This window comes from Podarcis vaucheri, assembly GCF_965113315.1.
Source record: "Podarcis vaucheri genome assembly, chromosome: Z".
Classification (NCBI taxonomy): domain Eukaryota; kingdom Metazoa; phylum Chordata; class Lepidosauria; order Squamata; family Lacertidae; genus Podarcis; species Podarcis vaucheri.
Window position 1 is genome coordinate 11,450,866 of NC_138758.1, and position 18,321 is coordinate 11,469,186.

The 18,321-nt window shown below is 45.2% G+C and overlaps 1 protein-coding gene and 2 long non-coding RNA genes across 3 annotated transcripts in view; 2 read left to right on the forward strand and 1 right to left on the reverse strand.

The window, feature by feature from the left end:
- LOC309523514 overlaps positions 1 to 18,321 on the forward strand; it is a 293,380-nt gene that overhangs the window by 158,346 nt on the left and 116,713 nt on the right. The gene's annotated exons all lie outside the window — the stretch shown is intronic.
- On the reverse strand, positions 200 to 9,283 carry STEEP1 (STING1 ER exit protein 1). The gene is made up of 7 exons (XM_082207321.1): positions 9,041 to 9,283; positions 7,395 to 7,512; positions 6,919 to 6,960; positions 6,423 to 6,561; positions 5,613 to 5,702; positions 2,503 to 2,595; positions 200 to 652 (listed from the first exon to the last, which is right to left on the reverse strand). The coding sequence occupies exons 1-7, from the start codon at positions 9,162 to 9,164 to the stop codon at positions 590 to 592; spliced, it is 669 nt and encodes a 222-aa protein (XP_082063447.1). The 5' UTR covers positions 9,165 to 9,283; the 3' UTR covers positions 200 to 589.
- On the forward strand, positions 7,521 to 17,584 carry LOC309523482. The gene is made up of 3 exons (XR_014215385.1): positions 7,521 to 8,944; positions 9,759 to 9,976; positions 17,505 to 17,584. It is a non-coding gene; the product is annotated as an uncharacterized lncRNA (long non-coding RNA).

The following is an 18,321-nucleotide window of genomic DNA, read 5'->3' on the forward strand; positions in this document are numbered from 1 at the left end:
GCACGATAAATGTTGAGTCACATTTGATGCCACCTTTAGTATGGCTTTTAGTGTGATCAATATCTGGGTGGAAGACTGCCTGAGAGCTCCAGATTACCCCCTCTGATCTCTCCAGGGAACGGTGGAATACACGTGTAAAAAAGAAATTTAACTTTATGTCAAGAGACATGGGTGGGTGGGAAATGATAAGCCACATAAAAACAACCTGTTAGGGGTTTATTTCTCTGTACACATTGTTTCTGCCTCGGCAACACAATGTTTACAATATGTAAAATTTCTACTCTAATTTCTAATACCTCTCAGGTCTGCAGTGGAAGAAGTAAAATTCAATGGAAGTAAAATTCAATGGAAGTAAAATTCAATGGAAGTATAACTCAAAAAGCTTCCGAATACATTAAAAACATGGTGTGCAGAAGAAAATGCAAAATCCATAAAAACAATGGAGCAGTTCCATCTTCCATGGTAGACTCAACGAAGCAAATTAGTGATTTCATAGGGCGGATTAAAAAAGGACGAAGGGGTATTGTGTTTTCCCCTGTCCCTGCTTCCTAAATGACATTTCTTGGCTAGTCCTCTATATCGATGCTCCTTATTTGAACTGGTTATCAATAAGAGTTCCTTTCATTTTGGCCTTCTTCGCTTCCAGCTCAGCCTGATTAAAACAAAATTTTTAAAAAAATTAAAGGGTAAAATTTTATTAAATATTCTTGGAATATCCCTAAATCCAGTGTTAATTACTATGTTGGTGCTTCAGAAACACAGACAAAAGACTAGAGGAATGTTACCTCCCGCTTTGCTAGTTTTCAAATTGTATTCCAGGGAATAGCAAGTTCCTCAGCAGCTTAACCAAGTATCCTTAGATCAATAATATATTGTGTTCCTGAATATGCACTTCACTGGCCACTAATCACATTTCTTCACGATCTGACATACCGCCATGCCTGGATATACCACGAGCAATTCCAGATATTTCATGCCTCTCTATATAGGTCTCAAGAGCTCCCTCCAGACACGCTCCCCCCCCCCCCCGCCACTGGCCCTTGAGATGAAACATGTTTCCCTAAACCTGCTGTAATGGTCTGAATATTACCCAGCCCAGACAGCTAGCTGCAGGAAGGCACTATTCCAGACCTTTCTTGATAAAACAGTTCAGTGCTTTTCTAGAACAAATGCTTCACAACATACTGGTGGCACAAAAATATCTGTAGAGTTCATCATGCCTGTCTGCCCTTGTAAGATGTGCTGTTAAAAGAGGGGAAATGTGCTTATTTGGATGACTATATCTCAGCTTAATAAGCTTTGTGGGAGCACACACAGCTCCATCACTCGTCCCTGTGCAGAAGGAGAGAATATATCAGAAAATATTCAATTAATCGTAGTTTCCCTTTTTTTCTGCCTAGACTAGGAAAATGTCTTTAACAGCACTGGAACAGGACAACTTGCTAATGTGGAATTCTGTGCTGCAGCTGACCCCTGCTGGAAGCCAGTACCTATGAGCTGATTAGCAATGATTTCAAGCCCTGCTCAGATCAACAGGGAACTTCCTTTGTAGGAAGTGACTTCAACTCAAGCCACACTACAATAGAACACTGGGTCACCTGATGTCATTGTGACATGGAGGTGGTTACTCCAGGATCCAGTCTGCTGGTTGGAAATGTTTCCCCACCCCTGAGTCTGGACTAGGAGGGATTCTAACAGTTTTCTCACTTGTGCAGTCAGAAGGCTTGTTCCTGTCTTAGCTAACTAAGGGATTATCCCCTCTTACCTTTTGCCCTGCACTTTCCAGGCACATGTCCACGCTTTAACGCTCCGTGTCTGAGCATCTTATTTTTCCTTTTGCCCCAAGTTTCCCACAGAAAAATCTGCTCTTTAAAGCTGAATTGGAGCAAATGTCAATTTGGGTTTCCCACAGATTGACATTTGCTCCAATTGAGCTTTAAAGAGCAGTTTTTCACATGGAAAGTTCTGGATCAACCCACCCCCCCCAAAAAAGCAGGGTGTGTGTTTGCTTGCATGTGAAGCTTTAAATTGTGGGTCATTACTGGGAAAAGCAGAGAAAGGTAAGTGTGGATAAGCCTTAAACTAAAATGTGATTGTCTGAAAGTAGCCAGTGAGCTGAATCTTACTAGCATACAGTGGTGCCCCGCAAGACGAATGCCTCGCAAGACGAAAAACTCGCTAGACGAAAGGGTTTTTCGGTTTTTGCGTTGCTTCGCTAGACGAATTTCCCTATGGGCTTGCTTTGCAAGATGAAAACGTCTTGCGAGTTTGTTCGCTTTTTTCTTAAAGCCGCTTGAAGAGGCGCAGTTGCGACGGACCGTGCTTCGCAAGACGAAAAACACTGCAAGACGAAAAGACTCGCGGAACGAATTAATTTTGTCTTGCGAGGCACCACTGTATAAAGAAAATGATTGCATCTAGCCCATCCATGAAATGGGAAGGAAGGAGAGAGAGAGAGAGAGAGAGAGAGAGAGAGAGAGAGAGAGAGGAGAGACAACTCACCAGCTCCTGTAGCCTTCTCTTGCTCATGCCCTTCCGCTCCAGCTGCTTCTCAATCACCTTGGCGTTCTGTGCATACGAATCGGCAATTTCTCGCTGGAAAAACACACGAGAGTTAGGGAAGTTAACACAAAGTCCAACACTTAGTAGTACTCTGTACCAGAAAAAGTCATTAAAAAGACATTGCAGGTTAAGGAAGCGGCATTACACTTTTCTCCCTACCCCACCATCTATTTTGGGAAGGTATTTAAACTCTTCAACTGCTAACTCAACAATCCTTTTCTGGTGCCTTGATTTCCATTGGAAGCCGATACATATACCCTCAGGGTCCTTTCCAACTCCCTCCCTACCCCATAATAAAAAATGTTTACTCAGCAGCATAACGTGGTACAGCTTTTGTTTGGCTGTACCATTTGAGGCTACAGAGGATGAGACTTGAATGCTCAGCCTATGAGAAACCACCCTCTGCAGAGAGCAGCCCAAGATAGTGGAACAGTCTCCCTTGGGAGGTTGTGGACTCTCCTTCCTTGGAGGTTTTTAAGCAGGGGTTGGATGGCCATCTGTTGTGGTTGCTTTACCTGAGATTCCTGCACTGCAGGGGGTTGGACTAGATGACCCTTGGGACCCCTTCCAACTCTATGATTCAGTGATATCTATTTCTATTTTTTGCTCACTGATCTATAGAATAGTTCCATGGGCTTGTGGCTCTTCAAGAGATGCTTCCTTACCCCTCCTCACCAGCTGCAAAGTGGCTTTCATGTGTACATAGTATGACACCAGCCTTATATTAAACAGCTCGCCTCCTTGCCATAAGTGACCAAGAATTCTATGCATGAGAACGAGTGGGCTTCATGGTGGAGGGATTGCTCGCCTTGTTACTCTTCTGGCAGCCCACACAGTAGAAGGCAGTTTCTTTCGCAAAAGATTACCATTAATTTATAGTGCTTATGTCACTCTTTCTATCCAAGACGCTCTCGGGGCAGATTGCATAAAGTTATCACAGCAAAAAGCTCAGTGGCATCAGGAAGAGAAATATCATGATGCACTTGGTATTTCCGGACCTCATCCTTGGCCTTCCCCTGGTGTTTCCTTTTGGTCTCCACCTACTAGGTGTTGGAAGCGCAAAGCAGGGTTCATTCAGTTTGCAACAAGGGTTAATTCTGTTATTGTTAAAGCAACCAGCCAAGGGGAGGACGGGTAAAGCCATTGCTTAGCAACCAGACAGAGTGGCAAGATCTTCACAGAGGTAGAAAGGGGCCTGACTGGCTGTGTAGTTCTGAGGGAGCTTTTCCTTTACATGTTTAGTTGAATGTCTCCCAGCTATGTACAAGGCGTCAGCAAAGGAAAGACAAAACCTCCCTATTCCTTTCTCCTTGGAGTCTGCACTGTTTTTGCTCAGTTTCCTCAGTAACGTGTTTATCAAGACTTTTTTCTCTGGAGGCCATCTGGGTTATTTAAGTCACTTTGCTAATGCCAGGCAACAGCTCCCACTGCTGTCCTCTGAGGCAAAGGAGTGGGGCTAGTACCTGGAATTCAGCCCACTTTGCTGGCAGTTGCACCTGCAACAGCTTCCCTTTCTCTGCAGCCAGCATGGAAACATAGGCTAGTAGTCTTTCAGGACACCAGTTACTGTTGCAGGCTTATTTGCAAGGGTGTATGACATGCACGTTATGTATTCCTGGTGCCTCTTTTCTCTACCCCTCAGAGGCAGCTGAGACTAAGAGGCAGCAGCACATGCATGCTGACATGTTATGCTTTGTGGCAGAGTGGGAGGTTTCAAATGCAGTTCTCCCTGGCCAAAATCTTTGCAGAGGCGCTCCCTGTTGCTAGCTGCCAGTGCTGGTGGGTGTACCAGAGACAGAAACGGCCAGTAAAAGGAGGCCAGCCTTGAATAAAGCCATCACCATGTGTGCAGGTGCAGCAACCAATTGGCGTGAACTTCTGGGAGGTAGTCAGCAACAAGCACGGCATTGGCCCCACAAACAGCTACCACAGAGAAAGAAACCTGCAGCTGGAGAGGATCAGTGAATACTACAATGGGGGGCGCTGTGGTCTAAACCACTTGGGCTTGCCGATTAGAAGGTTGGTGGTTCAGTTCCCTGCAACGGGATGAGCTCCTGTTGCTCTGCCCCAGCTCCTGCCAACCTAGCACTACGAAAGCAGGTTAGTGCAAGTAGATAAATAGGTACCGCTCCGGCGGGAAGGTAAACGGCGTTTCCATGCATTCTGGCTTCCGTCATGGTGTACCGTTACACCAGAAGCGGTTTAGTCCTGCTGGCCACATGACCCGGAAAGCTGTCTGCGGACAAACGCCAGCTCCCTTGGCCTGAAAGCGAGATGAGCGCCACAACTCCATAGTTCCCTTTGACTGGACTAAACTGTCCAGGGGTCCTTTACCTTTTACCTTTACTACAATGAAGCATCTGGTAACAAGTACATCTCCCATGCAATCCTTGTTGACTTGAAACCTGGCGCAACGGACTCAAGTCAGGTCTGGACTTTTGGGCCAGATCTTCAGACCTGACATGTATGCACACAGGCCTGTGTCTTTGGCCACAGTGGTGCTGTAAACAACTATGCCGAGGGCCACTGCACAGAGGGAGCCAAGCTAGTGGACTCTGTGTTTGATTTGGTAAGGAAGGAGTCCAAAAGCTGTGACTGCCTGGGCGGTGGCACTGACTCTGGGATGGGGATGAGCAACATCAGCAATATCAGTGTAGCATGAGTGTAGTGCGAGTGTTTTGGGGGACAGTCTATTCCACTCTAGTGATATATGCATTTTCTGTTCTCCTTGGCTCTTTCCCTGTTGACTTTGCAACCAGATTTACTCATTGTGTCCTTGTAGTTGCAAATGACATATGAAGAAGTCCCTGTCTAAACATCTGATTCAAGCATAAAACACTTTTTTGTGTTTCACAAATAATAATAATCCTACATTCTAACCAGTTAACCATACTGGAGCTCTTCCCAAAAGGGAAAAAGTCAATTTACAGGGCCAGCAACTGCAGAGGCCAGCTCACGCACCAATCTGAACTAGCTTGCCAAATAAGATGGCTACAGAAAGGCAGCCTAAATTTTGCCTACTACCACAGGGAAGGAGAGATAAAACTCACCGCTTCAATCTCCTCCTCCTCTTCATCAATGGTGGAGACTGTGACCGAACTGAATTTGCCCATGTCTTTCGTCCGTTTGGTCATCATCACCTTGAAAACAAAGGCATGTATATTTTTAATTAAGTGTGCATCAGCTTGGGGCTTAGAACAGTGGCAAGGAACCTGGAGCCTTCCCTATATTGCTGGACTCCAAGCTCCTATCTGCCCTAGCCAGCATGACTAGCACTCAGGGATTATGGTATTTGCAGTACAGCAGCATTTGAAGGGCCACATATTCCTCACCCATGGCTTAGAATATGTAGAAGCAACTGTCCTCTAATTCACAGCACCAGAACAGCCTCTTCTAAAGTGTAGCAGTAACAGGAAGAGAAAATAATTCACTTTTGGTGGAACTAGAGCAGAACAAAGGGCTGCCTAGCCCAGGCACGGGTCATCTCTGTTCCTCCAGGTGCTTCTGTCTGGACCTTGGAATTCTCCCCAGGTTACACAGCCCTCACCAGCCCTCCTTGAGCATTTTTGCTTCACTAGAAAGTATATTTGAACTCTGATCATACTTCTTGATTGCCTGGATACAGAAAAGAGGGGGATTTGCAAGTTTGCATAGAAATGAGCCTACTGTTCGCCTTTGTTGCCTCTGGTCCTGCCCACCACTAGTATGCTGTCCCCAGAAGGTTGCCAACCCTAAGCTTGAAGGCCACAGCCATCTCCTACTGTTCAAGCTGAGCAACAGCCAGGCACTCAGAGCCACAGTCTCAGTTTTGAGCTCCCAGCATGGAAGCAGCCATGATTCCACAGACTCCTTGTCCCTACCTTCTTGGGTGGCTCTTGCTTCTGGGTGTAGATGTTCGTTTTTCCAAAGCCCTGTCCAAATTTGACCACAGCACCATCAACAATGAATGTTACTGGGGCGTTCTTCTGCTGGTGGTGGTAGAAGAGAAGAAGTCCACATCTAACAAGTAGGGGGATGGGGAGAAAAATAAAATAAAAAGAATGAATGATCTGCTAATTCATTGGACGTTAAATAGAATCACATTGGCTGGTCAAGTATTGCTCAAGTTGTGACAAAGTTATAAAAGCTTGAATCCCTCTCTCCCTTGTGTGTGTGTGTGAGAGAGAGAGAGAGAGAGAGAGAGTGAGAGTGTGAGAGAGAATGTACCTTTATGTGTGTGTGTACAAATAATATTTTAATTACTTATTTAGGAGTTTCATATAATGCTTAATCGAAGAACTTTCCAAGCAGTTTACAAATAAAATTGTAAATAAGACACTGCTAAAATTCCCAAAATACCTATGACGTCATACTCACTTTCCACACTTTTTTCTGTACTGCCGTTCAATGCCTTCCGGCCTGGGGGAGGAAGAGAGATAGTGTTGACTGTATGAACAGAAGACCCTAACCACACATACTCTGCGCTGAAGAACTGAACACAAAACCCTAACAATAGCAAGAAAGAAGATCACTGGTTTGGGGTGAAAAACATTCCTCTCTCCTGCTATATATTAACAGCGAACTGATTTCTCCAGTGTCAATCTTTCTGTAATTATAATGGCCCCGTCTACACAAAATAAGGAGGTATCAGCAGCCAAGGGAGAACCCCAAGGTTTGTACAAGTAAGAAAACAAACCTTTAGCAAGGACACCCAACTTCTGAGTAAACCATTTTCAGTTCTGTTCTGTCCATATGCAGGCTAGTAGAATAAAAAATGGCAGCCCAGGAACCACAAGGGTGATTAAGCGTTATGCTTGCACAGCGACTTTGTGGAAGAGGCTGGATTTTCCTACCTGCGGAGATAAACGTTTTCCTCCTCTTCGGTGTTGCAGAATTTGTGGGCGTGTTTGGCCGCATCAATCACCCGGGCCCTGTCTCGAGGTCTCATGGGCAGCTTCTCCAGCTGACAATCTGCAGAAACACAGAGACTAGGGGTAGTTTTTCACCACATAAGGACAAAATTCTGTCCTGTTAAAGGCCCCTGGGGTCATCTGTTTTTAGTAAACTAACTGGGAAGAAAATATAAATTTCCATATATTTAAAATGTACTTTCACCCTCACAGCATGTTATAAAGTAGGTCTTTATTATTCCTTTCCCCGCAATTTTATTATTATTAATCTTAAAAACATGCAAATGTTTACCCAACAGTGAAGGCAGAACATTGTTGCAGATGCTGTGGGTTGTTAGGAGGCCCTCCCAGAGCTACAATTCCCAAGTTCCCTGGGAAGAGAGATTCATTATTAAACCATTCTGGGAACTGTAGTACTGTAAATAAGGGAATAGGTGTCTCCTAACAACTCAGTACCTTTGGGAAACTACAGTTTCCAGGATTCCTTGGGGAAATACGACTGTTTAAAATGGCATGATACTGCTTTAAATATATAGCTCCTAGGCGACCTAAGTCCCACTGAACTCAATGAACAATAAAAGAGAAGTGTATAAAATTGCTCGTGGTGTAGAAAATACAGATAGAAAGGTCCCCCCTCTCATAGAACAAATAGGCCTGTTCACACCAAATGTGTGCAATGTTATCTCTGCAAATGTACAAGTCTTTGTATGAAAGAGTACACGTTTTTATTAGTTCAGTTGCTAAACCTTACATGTGAATAACTATAAATAAACAGACTGACTATTTGTAAACACAGGGACAGAGATTGAACACGCAGAACCGCTGAGTTGGAAGGGAGCCTATGGGTCATCTAGTCCAACCCTCTGCAATTAGGAAATCTCAACTAAAGCATCCATGACAGACAACCACCCAGCCCCTGGGACAGCTCAGTTGGTGGAGCATGAGACTCTTAACATCAGGGTTGTGGGTTCAAGCCCCATGTTGGGCGAAAGATTCCTGCTTTGCAGGGGATTAGACTAGATTACCCTTGGGGGTCCAAGACTCTATGATTTATTGGGGCACGAAAGCAGAAAACAGGGTCTGCCTCCTGGCGGTGGTGGTGGGGGTATATTTACCAAACCATTCCTGGGTCCATGTTTTGCATTTTTATGTCGTTAACCGCCCTGTGATCTTTGGATGAAGGGTGGTGTGAATGAGCTAAATAAATATATATGATTATAGCGCTAAGAGGGGAACGGGCCTCGTGAGATGTCTCAGCGGCGCCCAAATCAATCCAAATATTGAGGTTTTGCTCCCCGCACCCCCACCCGAAGGCAGCGCCTTGAACAAACTGCAGTTCCCGGAACCCCTTGGCGGGGGTGGAGAAGAAGGAAGTCCGCGGCCGTTGACACAGCAGCGTCGCTGAAATTTAAGCCTGCCTGTCCTTTGCCTAGCCTACCTCGCAGGGTGGTCGTCGCGGGAAAGGACCGCGCCGGCTATACCCAGAGCCCCGGGTAGGTGCAAGGCGTGGGATTGAAATGGAGGAAGCGGAGAAGGGAAGCGCTGCCTGCGGGATCGGGGCCGCCCCTACCCCGGTTCTCTATGCTCACCCAGGACCAGCACCATCTGCCCGCACAGGCAGTAATAGACGTGCAGGGGCTTCTCGCCGTCGTCGTACTCCTCCCGGTCGCGGGTGTCGGAGCAAACCACGGAGCGGGACACCACCTTGGGCATGGCAGCGGAGGAGCAGGAGTAGGGGATCGGGCCCCTGCTAGCCTCCTATGCCAGCTGCGCTTGCTCGCGAGGAAGTGCGTTTAGGGTTTTGCGACTTTTCTACAAAGGCCCATAGGGCTATCTTAGCTCTGAACGAAGCCTGCACCTACACTTCCGGTTCCCAATCGACGATACACGAGGGTGCCAGCAGGAATAAAATATATTGGAGGGTGGGAGCGGGCTAGCGAAATAAGCCTCTCCCCACATGATCGAACTCATTGCACACTATTTGAATAGTGAGGCCCATTAACTTGGGGTGGGGGTGGGGTGGCCCCTCAAATATGTTGGGGGCGGGGGGGAAATGAAGAGACCTCATCCCCAAGGAGTTGGCTCCTATACCGATGCAAAAGGCATAGGGGAGGAAACATTCTCCAGGAGAAGGGAGGCGCAGCGAAGCTCCCAACCCCTCTTCGTATTGTCTTTCTGCCCCGCATTCTTCGGGCTTCGCATATGAACCGGAAGCGAGGGTTTTGTGCAATTCTTATAGGGATTCCCCATCCCCCTACTTTTAAACCTCTATAGCTTAGTGGCGTCACTGCGTTCTCTCTCCGCCAGAGGACTCTCCGCCTTCAAACCGATGGGAAGGGCCTCAAGCCAATCCCTCGTTCGGATTGGTTCTCCTCCCGGCCAATCCCAAAACGGCCCGAACGCCTTGTGCAGTTTTCGAGGGATGCTCCTAAAACCTTGAAACTTTTTCCTGCTAAGTCATATCGGATGCTGCATGTTCCCGCGACTTCGTTGCCAGCCATGGTTGAGGCAGCATCCGCAGAGTTGTGAGTAGTCGGCATTTAAGGGCGTTTGGGAAACATTCTTCTAAGCATTTTCTTAAGTTGGTTATACACCACCTCCCAAAATTCTTTTATTATTCTACAAGACTTCCATGAATGATAAAATGTGCCTGTTTTTTCTTTGCACTTCCAGCATAGGTCATCTTTATACAGGTCCTGGGTGATGTATTGATATATTGTCCAGGCACATTTCTCTTTTAGTGCATAACTAGCTGTGATTTTTATGTTTATTTTCCACAATTGTTCCCACAGGTTCAAATCAACATTATGACCCACATCTTGTGCCAATTTAATCATAGATTTCACAAATTCTTCTTTCGTTTCCCAATTGAGTAATATTCTGTACGTTTTAGATTAATTTTTAACTCTAGATCTTAATATTTCTTCTTTGAATTGTGATGGCTTTTATGCAAATCCCAATTTCTTGTCTACCTTAAAATTTGAATTGATTTGGTTTTAATATAGCCAGTGCAACACATATTCTTTAATCCCTTCAATTTATTTCATTTTTTTGTTCTTTTGAAAAGTCTTAACAATTCATTCTAGGCACCCAAATTATCCCTCATATTAATTTTTTTCCTTGTGTCAGCTTCTGTTGGGGATAACCATGTTGGTGTTTCGTTTTCTAATAAATTTTTGTATTTTCCCCATACCCTAATTAAGTTTTTTTATAATAACATGGTTGGCAAAGCTTTTATGTATTCCAGCTTTTCCACACCAAATACAAGTGTGCCAACAGTATTTGATGACATGGCCCTCCAAGTCTAGCAACTGTGTATTTTCTAGCAGCAGTACCCAATATTGTATCCAGCACAGGCAAGCAGTTTCAAAATACAATTCTAAGTCAGGGAGTGCGAAAACTCCTCTATCTTTTATGTCAATAAGAATCCTAGGCTTTATCCTAGGCTTCTTCCCTGCCAAATAAACTTAAGACAGATCTTTTCGCCACTCTTTCAGACATTGTTTGGAAAAGAAATAGCATTTTTGGGAGAGTATTCATTTTTATTGCCAAGATTCTCCCCAATAATGATAATTGCATTTTGCCCAATATATTTAAATCTTTTTAAACTTCCTTCCAAGTCCTTGCATTGTATCTTTATAGATGTTATTTTTATTTATTAATAGCGACACTCCTATGTACTTAACTTTTTCTCTATCTTCCATCTGGTAATTTCCCCTGATTGGGTTGGTTATCCATGTTCTTAACTAACATTATGGTATTATCTTTATTTATTTTGAAGCCCACCAATTTTCCAAATTTGATTATCTCCTTTAATAGTTCTAGTACACTTTCTAAGGGTTGTTCCAGAGTTAAGACAATATCATCCATGAAAGCTTTTATTTTGTAGTTTGCCTACTCTTATTCCTCTAATTTTATCATTATTCCTTATATTTTGCAATAAAACTTCTAGGGTGAGAATAATAGCGGAGAGAGTGGGCACCTTTGTCTTGTTCCTTTCATGGTACTGCATTTTTCTGAGATGATGTTGTTTACTATAATATGTGCCAATTGTTCCTTATGTAAAGCGTTGATACCTCTTAAGAAGGCATCACCTGGTTCCATTTTTTCAAACACTTCTTTCATAAATAACCAGATGATGTCATGCTTTTTCTGCACTGAGAAAAATCAGGGCAGCCGGTTTTTCACTGTGTACCTTCAGATAGTCTATTATGTTGTTAACTTTCCTTACGTTATTTTTCAGTTGCCTACCTTGGAGAAATCCCACTTGATCCATATGGATCAACTCATTCAACACTTTTTAAAGCAATCCCAGGGACGCGGGTGGCGCTGTGGGTAAAAGCCTCAGTGCCTAGGGCTTGCCGATCGAAAGGTCGGCGGTTCGAATCCCCGCGGCGGGGTGCGCTCCCGTTGCTCGGTCCCAGCGCCTGCCAACCTAGCAGTTTGAAAGCACCCCCGGGCGCAAGTAGACAAATAGGTACCGCTTACCAGCGGGAAGGTAAACGGCGTTCCGTGTGCTGCGCTGGCTCGCCAGATGCAGCTTTGTCACGCTGGCCACGTGACCCGGAAGTGTCTCCGGACAGCGCTGGCCCCCGGCCTATAGATGTGAGATGGGCGCACAAACCCCAGAGTCTGTCAAGACTGGCCTGTTCAGGCAGGGGTACCTTTACCTTTACCTTTAAAGCAATCCCACCCCGCAAATAGCTTTGGAGCCTTCTTGCCTCTAGCCTAGCCCTCACCCCTTTTCCTGTTCCCACTGGAGTCTTCTTTTGCTTGCCACGCCTGCAGCCTCTCTTCCGGCCAACGCTGCCAATGACAGATCTTAAAAACTTGGGATCGGTGAGATTCGGTTGTGTCTTGCTCCTCGTGAAGTAGGGTGAAATGTGAGGAGTGTTGCAAGCCGGTGCAGAGGCAGAAGGTCTGGCCGAGATGGTAGAGAACGGCTTCTCTGTCAGGGGCTTCTTCCTAACCCAGTGGAACACCAGTATCATACGCCTCTTAGATGGGTTGGACATGCTGAAGAAGGTGCTGGAGGCCCAAAGACCAGGGTGACTTCAAAGCGGAGGACGCAGCAGGCAGTTCCCTATCAATGGTGCCAAATCCAAGAAAATGTTAGCTCCAGTCCTGTTAAATCAATCCAGCAATTATGAACGTTAAATAAGGGATTAATTCCTCAGGCAGTATGAAAAGACTTTCTGTGGCTTTTGAATAGATGGGAGCCCCCAACTACTGCCACTGTTGACAGCTTGTTGCCCCTTCACTCTGCTTGAATGGGTTATGTCACAATGGTTCCTTCATCAGGTGTTTGTGAGCATGAAAATGTTGTTGGGAGTTTCAGCAATGAAGGCTCAGGCATAACATACTGTTTGAAAGTCTGAACATTTCCTCTTTTTTTATTTAACAAAATTTATATACCACTTTTATAATTTATATACAAATTATTAGGAGAGTAAGTTAAAAATATACTGTAGTTTATTCACTTAGAGGCTAGTTTCCATACTTTATTCCTTCTTATGCTTCTATCCCACCTTTCCTCCACAGAGCATACACACTTCAGCCTCCACCTTCTCCATTTTATCCTGACAGCAATATTGTGAGCTAGGGCCAGAGCTCAGTGGTAGAACAACTGCTTAGCATGCAGAAGGCATCAGGTTCAGTCCCCAGCATCTCCTGGTGGGACTGGGAGCGCTCCCTCTGCGCTTCGGAGGCTTTGCGTTGCTATCGCTGAAGCCAAGGAGCCTGCATTCGCTCCACAGGACGCACACACATTTCCCCTTAATGTTGGAGGGGGGAAAGTGCATCCTATAGAGCGAAAAATACGGTAACTCTACAGAATAGGCACCTGAATGTAGAAGCAAATCCAAAGGGGTGTGTGTGGAAATAGTAACTGGGATCTGTAAGTCCTTGGCGAAACCTTGAAGTGCTTGCCAGTCAACTAATAAAAGAGTTCACTGCTTCCAGGCCCTTCTTCCCAGGGCTCGCCTGCCATTGTCCAAACAATATAATATCTACCCGGAACTTCAGTCCTGCAGCAGGAATCCCTGAAGTTCTCTGCTCCAGTCCCTAGTTTCCCTTTTCCAGCTTTCCACCAGCCTGTTTCTCCTCCGCCTGTTCTTCCTGCAAACCACATCAGTTAACAAACATGGCTACATATGCTATAATGTTATTGTACTAGTTAAATACATTGTTTAAATTGTTATTAAGGAAGTGATTGTTTTTCTCCTTCCAATAAAGTACAGGAGAAAAGTTGTCCAAATATAAACAATTAACTTATTAAACCTCACAATAATTTCATAATTATCCATCTATGTATGTATGTGCTTTGCTTTTATTTAGTTTATGGGAAATGTTACTGAATATTGCCGTTGCATTTTTATTGTGCATTGTTCCATTATTGTTTTTTATTGTTTATATTGTTAGACAGTGGGTTTTATTTCAGTTGGGCGGGTGGGGCAGCCAACATGATACCCTGCAGGTGATTGTTGGAATAAAGCTCCCATTAGCCCCAGCAGCATGACCAGTGGGCATGCATGATGGGAGTTATAGTGGAACATCATCCAGAGGGCACGAGTGAGAACACAGAGTGAGCTGAACCATCTCAAAAAATGAGAGGCACAAATACAAGATGGGTGACACCTGGCTTGAGAGCAGTACATGTGAAAAGGATCTAGGAGTCTTGGTTGACCACAAACTTGACATGAGCCAACAGCGTGATGCGGCAGCTAAAAAAGCCAATGCAATTCTGGGCTGCATCAATAGGAGTATAGCATCTAGATCAAGGGAAGTAATAGTGCCACTGTATTCTGCTCTGGTCAGACCTCACCTGGAGTACTGTGTCCAGTTCTGGGCACCACAGTTCAAGAAGGACACTGACAAACTGGAACGTGTCCAGAGGAGGGCAACCAAAATGGTCAAAGGCCTGGAAACGATGCCTTATGAGGAACGGCTAAGGGAGCTGGGCATGTTTAGCCTGGAGAAGAGGAGGTTAAGGGGTGATATGATAGCCATGTTCAAATATATAAAAGGATGTCACATAGAGGAGGGAGAAAGGTTGTTTTCTGCTGCTCCGGAGAAGCGGACACGGAGCAATGGATCCAAACTACAAGAAAGAAGATTCCACCTAAACATTAGGAAGAACTTCCTGACAGTAAGAGCTGTTCAACAGTGGCATTTGCTGCCAAGGAGTGTGGTGGAGTCTCCTACTTTGGAGGTCTTTAAGCAGAGGCTTGACAACCATATGTCAGGAGTGCTCTGATGGTGTTTCCTGCTTGGCAGGGGGTTGGACTCGATGGCCCTTGTGGTCTCTTCCAACTCTATGATTCTATGATTGCAACACCTGTGTGTAGGAACCAGTGGCACGAAGTTATCTCAGATAGCCTCTTGCCATTGTTATAGCTTCTCTCAATTCCGGAAGGAATATTGGAAGTCAGCCCATATAAACTGGGCAGAAAGCCTTACCACAGTTTCTTTCAGTGTTACGTACACCAGCATTCATCTCAGAGTGGTCTAAAGGCATGTGATGCTGCCACGTTGTTGTTTTAATTGGGTTTTTTTTTTAAATGCTGCAACATTGTTAAAGCTACGTAAGGGTCAGACTCATCATCACTTCAATAGTAGATTGCCTGGGAATTCTCTATAAATGGTTGAGCTTCCTGAAGGAAGAACGCAGAACACAGCATGTTAAATAAAAGAAGTCACAAGCAACAAACTCTTCTTTCCCCCCCGTGTTGTTGATTCCCCCCCCCCAGAGTAAATCCCTTCTGGTTGGCATGACTGAATGCAGCTGAATGGGAGCCAAGCAAGAGATAGAGTAGGGGGCCAAATGACTAGTTAAACTGCTAATATTAGCCTTACTCTGTCATTTCACCTGGAGCGTAGATGCACATGCAAGGAAGTGAGAGGATGCACAGGTGTGCCAGGTCTGAGTCATACACACATAAACATATCCCTGTCACCTTTAGTGTGTTCATCGCCTGCAGTGGGGATGTCAAATTCAGATTCATTAATAAGGCAACAAAATACAGGTTGCAGTCAAAGATTATACATAAGAATTATACAAAATGATAAAAATGGAAATCTATGCAATAATAAAAAGTACCTAAAAACCAGAACTGACCTCCTTTGAGGTACATGCCAAAGTTTCTCTCTGTCCCCACTGCTCTTTGCAGTGTTTATAGAGGCACTTTCCTTAAAACTTTGTGGGAACACTTCAGTAAAAGAGATTAGGGAGAGATGCGTAGAATACAGCATGAAAATGTTTGTGGATGACACTCTCTTGATGCTCCAGAACCCCCAGGTGGGCCTCCCCTATATATTAGAGCAACTCAATAAATTCCACAAAGTGACATGTTTGCAAAGTAATTACAGTATTCAGTATCCATCATCCTTTTGGTCAACCTGAACACAGAGGATCACAACTGGCTTCTCTCTAACTCATGGTTTCTCTAACTTGAGTCTTCAGCTGTTTTTTTTTGGGGGGGGGACTACAACTCCCATCATCCCTGACTGCTAGTCCGGCTACCCAGGGATGATGGGAGTTGTAGTCCACAAACAGCCGAAGACGCAAGTTAGGGAAACCCTGCTCTAAACCTCCTGCCATAGTCCTAAGAATAGCTCTCACACCTGATATTAAACAGTTCCCTGAAGGAACTACAGGGAACTACTATTTTGCACGTGGCCAAGGCATGATAATGTTGGTAGTAAGCAAGTGAGAGCCCAAGAGACAAATGGCAGCACCGTTCTTTATTACGCACACCTATTTTACAGCACGCGCCCCTTGATCACTTGTGCGGCTTACCTCCCAGCAGCACTGCACAGGATCAGGCCCTTAATGCTGTAATCTTAAGCAAGGGCCCTGCCCAGAGGAGAAGCTCCCAGTCCCTTGCACACCAATGAGAGGAAGCAAAGCATGGCATTATAGCATAGCATAGCATTCAATCATATATCATTCTCTCATAACATTGGAAGTAATGGGCATGGTTAACTTGGGCCCGCTAGGTCTACCACACCCTGGGAACAGCTTCAACTGGCTGGCTAAACCAAGAGAGGTAGCGAATGGGTCTCAAACCTTTGGTGAGTTAGGGACTTCCTCTGCATGTTGAAAAGAACCAAAATGCTCACCAGCTGGTCTCCAGTTCTTAGGGGATTCCGTGAGCCCACTAGGTGAAAGGATTCCCTGCGGTCGGAGGGTTTCAAGAAAACAGGCAAGACCCAGGCAAAACTTAAAGCAAAGTGGCTAAGAAGCCTGACCTTTATTTGTAAGCAAAACTGCTATAGCAGGATCTGCACTCCCCTTGCAAAGAGAAGAGTCAAAAGGTGCTCCCAACTTTTATTAGTTCCCCCATTTCCAGCTTTCATCATCACTACATCATTTCTACATCATCAGAAGGGGGGGGTGCATGGGCAGAGCCTGGGTGTCAGGTAGCTATCCTTCGTGCCTTTTACCCATCACCTGACACCCAATAAAAACAAGATAATAAAACTACACTTCCTGACCCAACTGGTCAAGTTGCTCGCTATCCTCTGTTCTCTGGAGTCAGAATCCATTCCTGGGCTGCAGCTCTTTATGATCTTGATGGCTACCTGTCTGGCACTTGGGTTAGGTAAATGGCCATCTAGAGTCTCTTTTTCCTTATGCCAAACAGGACTAACAGATGCTTTGAGTGGATTCCTGAGGTTGTGCACAGTGAAAGCTGTCAATGCATTCCATTTGGCTGCAGTAACAGTGTTACATGCTCTAGGTGGCACTGTTTGATAACATTCATTTGCTGGAGCTCGACAAGTCATTAAATACAGACAATTCTAAACACTCAGTTCTTTCATTAGCTATTTGTAATAGTGCCGTTCTCTCGTTCTTTTTTTTAGCTGTCTTTATTTACAGGGGCTGTCCACTTTATTTGGGGGCTTTATGTAAGTACACACGATATAATCAAGAACAGAAAACTGTTCTTGTTTTTTCTGTTGTTCAGATCGGCCCCCAGCCATGGGGGTCTTCTGGAGTTTGGGCATATGCATAATTGCTGGCTAATCTGTCTGCTTCCCTCTCCCCCACAGGAATAGCTTTGCAAAAAGAATGTAACAGCTACTTGACTCAGGACATCTATGGATATCTGCTGGAATGTTTGTGGCCCCTGATGCACATTTCCTAGTGGTCTCAGTGTCTGCATCTAATGAATAAACTGTGAATCTATTGTCAGTTACCCTGCCTGGTGTAATTTGTTTCACTGAATGTGTGAAGTATGTCAGTGTAGTGTATCAGAAGGCTTGTGGAGTAACCTTTCTGCAATTGTGGTGTTTTCCCCCTCAGGAATAAAGTACAGTTTATGATGCACAGGATTCCTTCATAGTAACATTTCATATAAACATACAAGGTTGCCCCCCCCCCCCGCCCTTCACTGTGTTTAGCACAATGTGAAGCCAGGCTCCAGTAGATTGCAAGGACAAGACCAACAGTGTGGGTCCAGTGGTCAAGAAGGTGGTTTCTGCACATGCTGCGGGAAGGGAGCCCATCTAGGAGAAGGAAAACTCTGATCCTAACCCTCCATTGCAGGAGATCTTCAGAAGAAAAGGCTCAGGAGTAAACCCTACACAAATCCAGAGTGGAGCCCCTAAGGCGGTTGGATGGTGCCTTGTATGCCACCGTTTGGCAATTTTGGCAAACTGGTGCTGAACGTATTGCTTGGATTTACTTTTGACCACATCAGCAAGGCCAGGGGGGGCGGTCTTTGTGTTTGGGCAACCGAGGACCTCCATACACATTGCCCAGTAAGGTAAAGGTAAAGGTACCCCTGCCCGAACGGGCCAGTCTTGACAGACTCTGGGGTTTGTGCGCCCATCTCACATCTATTGGCCGGGGGCCAGCGCTGTCCGG

What these genes read in the sequence shown, in the direction of transcription:
- STEEP1 (XM_082207321.1), bottom strand. Translation starts at nt 9,164, where the DNA reads ATGCCCAAGGTGGTGTCCCGCTCCGTGGTTTGCTCCGACACCCGCGAC. An exon ending in GCAGATGGTGCTGGTCCTGG is followed by an intron (nt 7,513 to 9,040) that starts GTGAGCATAGAG and finishes GTGTTTCTGCAG; the next exon opens with ATTGTCAGCTGGAGAAGCTG. An exon ending in AGGAGGAGGAGATTGAAGCG is followed by an intron (nt 2,596 to 5,612) that starts GTGAGTTTTATC and finishes GTGTTTTTCCAG; the next exon opens with CGAGAAATTGCCGATTCGTA.